The following is an 8953-nucleotide window of genomic DNA, read 5'->3' as shown; positions in this document are numbered from 1 at the left end:
TCGTTGATGTCGGAAGACACGTGGAGCAGCCTCTGTTAGCCAAAAAGGATCAATAGTCATGACGTTCCTCGTTTGTCGCCGGTCTGTTCAGACCAGAGAGTGGTATTATATAACCCTAGCGAGTCACAAATTCTCTTTATACTCTTTGAAAATGGTTTTTTTATTTTTTTATTTTTTAAATATAGTTTGTGTTGTTAATGGTGTTTTTGAAATATTATTTTTAAATGATAATTGCGTAGCAAATCCTTGATTTGCGGTTGTAATCCCTAATTTGCTGTGTCCTCGCTCTCTCGGCGGGAGCTGTTGCTGGCGCTGTTAATTATGGGAAATAATTTTTGAGGAGCACATCAGTGTAATTAATCACACTTATCACGCTGCCTGCCACTAATCAACGATTGACCAAAACTCTCCGTTTCATGAAGAAGCAGAAGCGCGCGCACTCCTCAAACCACAAATCACTTTCAAAACTCTACTCCTCGGCCTTGAAAGCATCGTCACATCACAGTATCAAAGCGGAACGAAAGGAATGAAATCCTTCACATTTATTGCCTTTTAGTCTAAGGATTAAAAAATAAAAAATAAAAATCCCTCCTCTCTCCGCTGAACCCAAGAATAACGCCATGCAATTCCAATTCACCCCGTAACTCTCTCTCTCTCGCAGACAGTGAAATGATAGAGAGCTGATTTCTCGAGTGGAATTTTGTATACAACGCCATCCAGGTCTCAAGACTCTGATTCACTTTTCTCACATTAGTTTCTCTTTTTCTTTCTTAGATTGATCGTTCCGATTTTTTTTGCTTAAATTTATTTATTTGGTACAGAGATTTAGTGCTCTTTGGTTAATGATCATGAAGTAGGACTTTTTTTAGTAGGAGATCAATTATTTACTTCTTCTGTGAATTTCTAAATAGGACTTTCTTTTTTGTGAGATCATTGCAGCGAGTTGGAATTTGTGTATAAGATCAATCAATTATGGACTATTCGCAGTCGCAGCAGCAGAAGAGATGCAATACAGTCCTGCTTTCGCCAGCTCAAACTCCGCGATCTAGCGTGAGAAGGAGCTTGAGGGATTCATTATCGATGGACCTGTGGAGTTCGAATATCAAGCCTGATAGAGGAGTCAATGTGGAGGTCATTCTGCGTTGCAGGTAAACAAACTATTTGGCGCTTTCTTGCTAGTTGTTGCATGCTTTCTTGAAGTGTTCAAATAACACTAATACCAATAATTAATGTTAAAAAAAATCCAGGCCATTAAATGACGACGAGAAGAAGCTAAAGTTACCTGTAGTGATTTCATGCAATGAGGGTAAAGGAGAAGTTTCTGTGGTCCAAAACACAGCTTATAAGCAGATAGATAAAACCTTTTCCTTTGACAAGGTTCGGTTCGTTATTGTATTTCTTGAATTGGAAAACTTAAGCTGTGTTGATTAATGCATTATGTTTGCCATTTTTAATTCTACTTTAGATATTTTGGTTTAGGTTTTTGGTCCTACATCGCAGCAAAAAGAGCTGTTTGATGAAGCCATCTCTCCTCTTGTGAATGAAGTTCTCGAGGGCTACAATTGCACTGTCTTTGCATATGGTCAGACAGGAACGGGAAAAACTTACACAATGGAAGGTGGCAGAGTAGGAGTAGTAGAGGTTCTTGAATAGTTTGCCTACATGGGGGCCTTCATAATTTTTTTTTCCTACTAGTTTTGATTGAGTACTTTTGCATCTCAATTAATCTATTTTCTCCTTTTCCTTGCTAGAGTGGAGAATTTCCTAGTGATGTAGGAATAATTCCAAGGGCAGTTCAGCAAATTCTTGATGTTCTTGAAGCTAGAAATGAGGAATATAGCATGAAAGTTACCTTTCTAGAGCTTTACAATGAAGACATAATGGACCTGCTTGCACCAGATGAAAGTTTAAATGGCCCGGATGACAAGTCCAGGAAGCCAATAGCCCTCATGGAAGATGGTAGAGGTGGTGTTTTTATAAGGGGTTTGGAGCAGGAAGTTGTTTGCACTGCAGATGGAATATATAAAATCTTGGAGAAAGGGTCAGCAAAACGGCACACTGCTGACTCTCTGCTCAATATGCAAAGCAGCCGTTCTCACACTATATTTTCCATCACTATTCATGTCAAAGAGAGTTCTTCCAATGGGGAGGAGCTAATGAAGTGCGGAAAACTTAATCTTGTTGATCTTGCTGGTTCTGAGAATGTAGTACGGTCTGGTGCAAAAGAGGTACCGACACTATAAAGTTACCATTATCGTTCTTGTTTTGTATTTTAATTGCTTTAGATGTGCCTACTATCTCAGCATATGATTTCTGTGGTATTTATATGCCATGTATGCGTGACTGGCATTTTCATTTTAATTGTAATCTATTTCCATTATATTGTGGCATCTTCTCATTTGACACACAATATCGTAGGGAAGAGTTAGGGAAGCTGGGGAGATCAATAAAAGCTTGCTTACGCTCGGTCGAGTTATTAATGCACTAGTTGAACACTCTGGACATGTTCCATACAGGTAAATCATATTGGCAGTTAATGTAACAGAGAATGCCCTGCTGAAATCGTAGTATAATGATTCTTTTGTTACTCCTGTAACAACAGGGACAGTAAGTTAACAAGATTATTGAGAGATTCGCTTGGTGGGAATACAAAGACGTGCATAATTGCTACAGTATCACCATCTATCCATTCTGTGGAAGAGACACTCAACACTCTAGATTATGCTCATCGTGCCAAAAAAATCAAAAACAGACCAGAGGTACTTCACTTGTTTCCTGTTTTGTCATCCCATGTCTTCTAGTTTTCCTTCTCATCTTCGAACCAACAATAACAATGTCATCTTGTTACTACTCTAGGTCAATCAGAGGGTGGCCAAATCTGAGTTGATCAAGGATCTGTATAAAGAGATAGACCGCCATAGGCAAGGTTGTTAAGAGCTATTTTGTTAAACTATGATAAAAACCTAATTGTCATCAATGTGTCGGGGATAATTTCTGTTTCCATGGACAGAAATATATGCTGAAAGGGAGAAGAATGGCATTTATATACCACACAACCGTTTCCAAAGTGAAGAAGCTGAGAGGAAGGTACAAAATTTTGTTGATTTCTCACCATTGTTATGACTTCCATGCTCAAGAGACGCTGTATTATCTCTTGCATGTTCTTGTGTAGGCCTTGGTTGAGCAGATTAAGAGCATGGAAATTGACTTGGTATTTAAAGACAAGGTAAACACCTTATTTTGGAGAAATATGCTGGACTCTTTCCATGTATTATACAGAAGGTGTAGCAAATAATACAAATTATGCTTTGATCAGGAACTCATGGGGCTTCAGAAGCTTTATGATAAGCAGCAAACTTTGACAGCTGAATTAAGTGAAAAACTCCAAATGACACAAGTAAATGAACCCTTTGAAAGTGATAAATATTTAGTTTTCTGAAAGGACTAATCAACCCTTTTCTTATAATTTTTAACTGCAGAAAGATTTTGAGAAAACTCAAAATACTTTGCTCGAAATAGAAGTCAGAAATAGAAAGGCAAATGCAATGATAAAAGAAAAGGAGCACTTGATTTCTCATCTTATCCAATCCGGTAAGAAAAAGGCCACCAGAATTCTTAGGAAATTTTCAGCATCACTTGTACAAAGTTTTTATCCTAATTTGTTACATTCAAATTGAAAGGACACAAGAAGAGTTTATGCGGACAAATATTAGGCCAACAAACTAGGAACATAGCACATGCTCGTCAGTCTTCTCTGTCTCCTTTGTCCTTTCGGCATAACATTACCACAAGAACAATTACTTTTTATTTTTTTTTGTTTTTCTTTGTTGATAATACATGACAATATCTTGAATGGGAAGAACATATAGTATTGAAATTCAAATCATAACAGTATAACAAACTTGAATAAGCCTGTTTTATGAGCAGTTCCAAGCCAGACACCTCTACTTGTATGTTTGCTTTCAGAGTTTAGAAACTAAAACTACATTTTTTTAATGGAAAAAAAAAGAAACAGTTCTGATTATGTTTATGACAACTTTCCAAAAATAATGTTTGTTAATATTTTTTTATAGAAAAATCCCTTACAAAACAAGCATTGGAGCTGCGGGAAGAGCTGGAGCATGCAGCTTCTGAGGCATCCAACTTGTTTTCCAAACTTGGTCTGTGCTCAGTTTTACATGTTATACATGCCAAAAAGTGAATCCTTACATCTTACTCTTTCTCTGGTTTACACTTTACAGAACTGCAGGATAAATTGGAAAATGGGAACAAAATTCTTGTCCAGAAATTCCAAACTCAATTAGCGCAGCAACTTGATGTTTTGCATCTAACTGTTGCAGCCTCCGTAACACAACAGGAGGAGCACCTGAAATCAATGGAAAAAGATTTCAATTACTCTCTGTCTAAAAAAATGAGGGTAGGATGTCTCTGAGCATGTCCTTTTTTAGTAGACATGACTTTAAGTTTGCTAGTGGTTTTGGCTACTTGCAGGGTATTCAAGAACTCACAACCCAAGTCAGACATCTGAAAAACACGCATGAATCTAGCATTAAATCTTTGGATGATATATCTGAAGAGCTTGATATGAATTATCGATCAGTATTTTCAAATTTGACTTCAGAAGTGTCAAGGAATTCTTCTGCTCTTGTTGGTGTAGGTATTGATTGCTATGTTAATGAAGCTCCTGTTGATTGGAATCTTATTGTCTGTGTGCTTTACCTTTATTTTTATACAGCTTTTGGAAGAGAAGTTTCTGGAGATAAATGACATTCTTGATGATGTACAAAGGGATCTCTTTAATCAACAGGAAAAGCTTGCTGAATTTGCAGAACAGCAACGCCAGGTTATTGACTGAAATTCTTATTTCAGTGATGTGCATTAGGACCAAATTGTTGTTTCTATTATTTGATTCTTCTATTCCTTTCCTTTTATTTTATTATTTGTTGAGCTGTGGGTAATCGCTTTTTTCATCAAATTAGTTTCCTCCATGACATGAAATTGTCTGCAGGGTCATTCCAAAACACTGCAGTTGACAAGATCCATGTCTGAAGCTATGATGAAGTTCTTTGAGACTTTAGGCACACACACTTCTAGTTTGACCCGAATTATGGAAGGGACCCAAAAAATAAATGGACAGAAACTCTATGATCTTGCAAAGGAGTTTGAGGTGGTTACTTTGTTTTTTATTTCATTTAATACACACTAGTTTCGGATAACATCTTCCATTTAAGGTTACTTAAATGACCCTGCCATCTAATAAACTGACTTGCATCTGTAGGATTGCGCTGCTTTTGAGAAAAGGCAACTCTTGGAAAAAGTAGCTGAGCTTCTGGATATATCAAATGACAGGAAGAAAAACCTGGTTTGCGCCTATGCTTTGATTTCAATTGTAGAACAGACCGATGAGTTCTGTAGTTATATTTTGTAGAGAGTAATAAAGAAGTCGGATGTCTAGTAATGAAGACCTAATGGAATCAATGAAGCCATAACTAGAATTTCAAATCATGGCTCATAGCTTAGAAGTAATTTAAATATATTCGATGGAAATCATCAGCTTCCTACTTGTGCTTGTTCTCTTCAAATAATGTTTTAGTCTCTTTTGGCATTAGCTCACAGATAAGTTTGTGCAGGCCTTTTCATCTTCAAAAGTTCAGTAGTTTATGTATATTTGGACTAATTTTATTAATTAGGCTTTTCTTTCTTTCGTTCTTTCTTTTCAGGTTCAAACAGCAATTAATAGCCTTTTGGAGAGTACAGCCAGCAGAACCTGCAAGCTACAGAACGAAATGTCAAATTTGCAAGATTTTTCCTGTTCAGTTAAATCTGAATTGACAACTCACATGGAAACAATAGCAACCAGCTATCTTATTGCTACAGCTGTGATGGATAACGGAAAGGATGGTTTTGAAAAATGCCTTCAACAATGGTATCCAGTTACATCACAACAATTATTATAATCTGGGGATTTCTTTCTGCATTTCCTTAAGCTTAAGCATTCTATTGGAGCTCTGGTATCCCGTTTTTATTTTTATTATTGATCTTTTAGTATGTCAAAGGCAAGAATGGGTGTTTCTCAGTTAAGGAATGCCCAAGAATCAGTTCTTGATCTACAGAAAAGAAACGTTGGTTCTCTTGATTCCATTGCCAGGTAAGCAATACTCTTCAAAAGTTCTGTATGTTTCTGGTTATGTATCTGATATTTTATTGGCCTGTTTTATTAGGAATGAATTGGAAACCAGCGGCATGATCCTGTCAAAAGTTTCTTCTTTTGCTTTATCAGCACTTGAAGAAACTGGCATTGCATACAAATCTCTTCTTTCCTCCATTGAGAGTGAGTTACATTTTGCATACAAACTCATCCTTGTACAACTTTTAATGAAAAGCTGAAGAAATATGCTTGCAGATTTGTTGAAACTAGATCATGACGCACATAAGAACATCCGTTCCATTGCTGTTTCTTCTTTTGAAGATATTAAAGGATCGGGAAGCGATCACTACCACAGAATTCTTAAGATCAAGGAAGCTGGGCAATGTTTTCTGGATGAATACAAGGTAAGATCTTCAGGAACTTGATTGTTTGCAGCACATTCTTCTTTAACCATGCAGAGCATCTAATACGTTGGCCTTTTAGTAATTTCAAAGGCAAACAATTACTCATCTAAGGCACCAATTAAGAAAAAGGAGAACGGGTTTCTTGACTTTCTGCTCAAATCGTATTGCTAATTTCAAAATATACACGGGTATTTATTTATGCACACAAAACAGGTGGATGAGCCTTGCTGTTTGACACTTGAAAAGAGATCATCAAATACACCTAGCACAGAATCTATTGAAGAACTCAGAAACCCAACATTTCAAAAGTTGTCAAGAACATTTTCAGGAGATTCATCAGCGCAGCAAGAATCTGAGGATCAAAATATTCTGTCAGATGTCTGTGAGTCTGTTCACCCCTTGAATAATTCGAGAGTTACTCTCACAGCCATCAACTGAGGTGGAGAAACTGACAGACAATAACGACACAGAAAGAGGATCAGTAGGCACATACTTGCAGAAGAATATCTACAGGAAGGAGCATTCAACTCGTTCAGTTCTGTCAACAAGAATTTATTTTCCAATTCTTCCCTTCATCAACTTCCAGTAAGTTTCATTTTGTTAGAGAGTCACAGCATCTAAGGCTTTGCACTAGTCCTAACGGCTAAATAAATGTTCATCTTGTTTGAGCCTGTACCAGCCAAGTAAACATGGAAATCAGATTAGAGTTGTTTAAATGGCAACCACCTTCTAGTTTAATTTAATTTTTGATATACCAGGAGACTGAAACCCAAATTCTGCAGGGGATTGGGATGATGTAAGTTGAGCTACGGCTAATTGGCACATTACTCTGAAATAGATGATATCACAGTGAATTCAGTTGGATGTACTTGATATATACTTGTTCCTAAGAAATAGTTATCCAAAGGAAGCTTCCAAGCTGCATTACCTACAACACTGTTCCTTCTGTAGAATAACACTACTCATTTAAATACTTGCTCACACTTTTTACTCTTTGAACAGTCTTCTGACTCTTCTTGATGATCTTCAGTTCTAATGACTTCACTGGAACTGTATATTATCCAGAGGCAGAATGACCTCTTGCAACTCTTTCCAGTCAGCTTGTTCCAGTCAGTCAGTCGGTCATGGTACCACTATAATAGCGCTTCCCTAACAACTTTCGAGCATCTCTTCCCTCCATTCATTCACCAAAACCTGAATTTCCAAGAGATTCTGCATTTTGACTTGTATCTCGTATGCAGAACAATGAACTAAAAGAATTAAAGTAGGAAATAAAGAAGCTTTTTAAAAAAAGAAGCTAAAAATTATAAATAAAGGCCAAAAAAAGAAAAGAATGGGGGATATAAAAATACACAACTTTGCAATTTTTATTCAATTTATCAAAACACCCTAACATTTTAAAAAATAAAATATAAATACTAAAACTCTAACTAGAACAAGTGATTGAACAAGTGATTGAGTTTATAATCCATTAAATAAAATACCCAACAATAATTAAATCAAACCCAATAAATAAAATCTAATTTATAAATCTTAACTAAAAATTCATATAAATTCAATTAAAATATAAGCTAAAACTCAATTTCTCAACGGTTTGAGCTATCCTCTATTGTATATGATCATACAAGTATATAAATAATGTCTTGAGTCCGGTGTCCCTATTAATTCTATTGGAGTTTGAAGAACTCGTCCTTGTTAAATAAAGGTCAATGCGACTTCGATAATGCTCTCAAAGATAAAGATTAATCTGTTGTGATGTGTCTCTTATAATACAAGTGTAGTCTGAATTTGGTCGTTTAACCTATATATTAGGATTTGCTAAAGTTCACCATTCCTGATAAAAACAACTTATGCATTTAAAGTAACACTAATATGTTCATTTGTGCCGAATACAAGGATAATGGGGCAAAAGTCTAAAAAAAAGCACTAGGAATAAGCTGTTGTGTTTCATATATAATGAAGTCCTTTATGTCAAAAGTAGAGCTAATTATCAAAGTTTAGTGGTAATTTAATGACATAATTATTTGATTAAATCATTTGCAATACTTTGAATGATCTAGCACTATTTACTTGCAATTTATGACTAGTTTTCAAAGAACAAGTCTAAGTTGTATCATGATACTTATGCAAATCAGCTCAAAATTTATATTATTCATTACTTGCTTGAATTCATTTTATGATCTCAATATGTAAATTATGAATTCTATATGCAAAAAACTCAGTTGAATTAGACATTTTAGGGTGAGGAGACATAGAAAGATGATCTATGAACACTATATGATTTAGGATGTGTAGTAAAAAAAAAACTATTGAAAGCCTTAGTAAATATAGTTTGAACATATCCTAGTAAATTAGGATTATCTTTATATTTCTCATTACGTGTCAGGGGTAAAATATTATG

At 35.7% G+C, this 8953-nt stretch overlaps 1 protein-coding gene across 1 annotated transcript; it reads left to right on the top strand.

The window, feature by feature from the left end:
* Nucleotides 1-301: 301 nt before the first annotated feature.
* LOC105142486 (125 kDa kinesin-related protein-like) lies at nucleotides 302-7486 on the top strand. The gene is made up of 23 exons (XM_011050141.1): nucleotides 302-720; nucleotides 940-1148; nucleotides 1248-1377; nucleotides 1480-1641; nucleotides 1752-2228; nucleotides 2419-2516; nucleotides 2603-2759; nucleotides 2857-2926; nucleotides 3011-3087; nucleotides 3173-3226; nucleotides 3317-3397; nucleotides 3480-3591; nucleotides 4074-4160; nucleotides 4242-4417; nucleotides 4492-4653; nucleotides 4736-4843; nucleotides 5009-5167; nucleotides 5279-5362; nucleotides 5721-5926; nucleotides 6047-6148; nucleotides 6222-6331; nucleotides 6404-6552; nucleotides 6766-7486. Exons 2-23 carry the CDS (start codon nucleotides 973-975, stop codon nucleotides 6988-6990), a joined length of 3162 nt encoding a protein of 1053 aa, XP_011048443.1. The 5' UTR covers nucleotides 302-720; nucleotides 940-972; the 3' UTR covers nucleotides 6991-7486.
* The last annotated feature ends 1467 nt before the right edge of the window (nucleotides 7487-8953 follow it).

This window comes from Populus euphratica, unplaced genomic scaffold (genome assembly GCF_000495115.2).
Source record: "Populus euphratica unplaced genomic scaffold, PopEup_1.0 scaffold448.1, whole genome shotgun sequence".
Taxonomy (NCBI): domain Eukaryota; kingdom Viridiplantae; phylum Streptophyta; class Magnoliopsida; order Malpighiales; family Salicaceae; genus Populus; species Populus euphratica.
The sequence above is the reverse complement of the archived record's forward strand: the minus strand, read 5'-3'. Positions and strand labels throughout refer to the sequence as shown.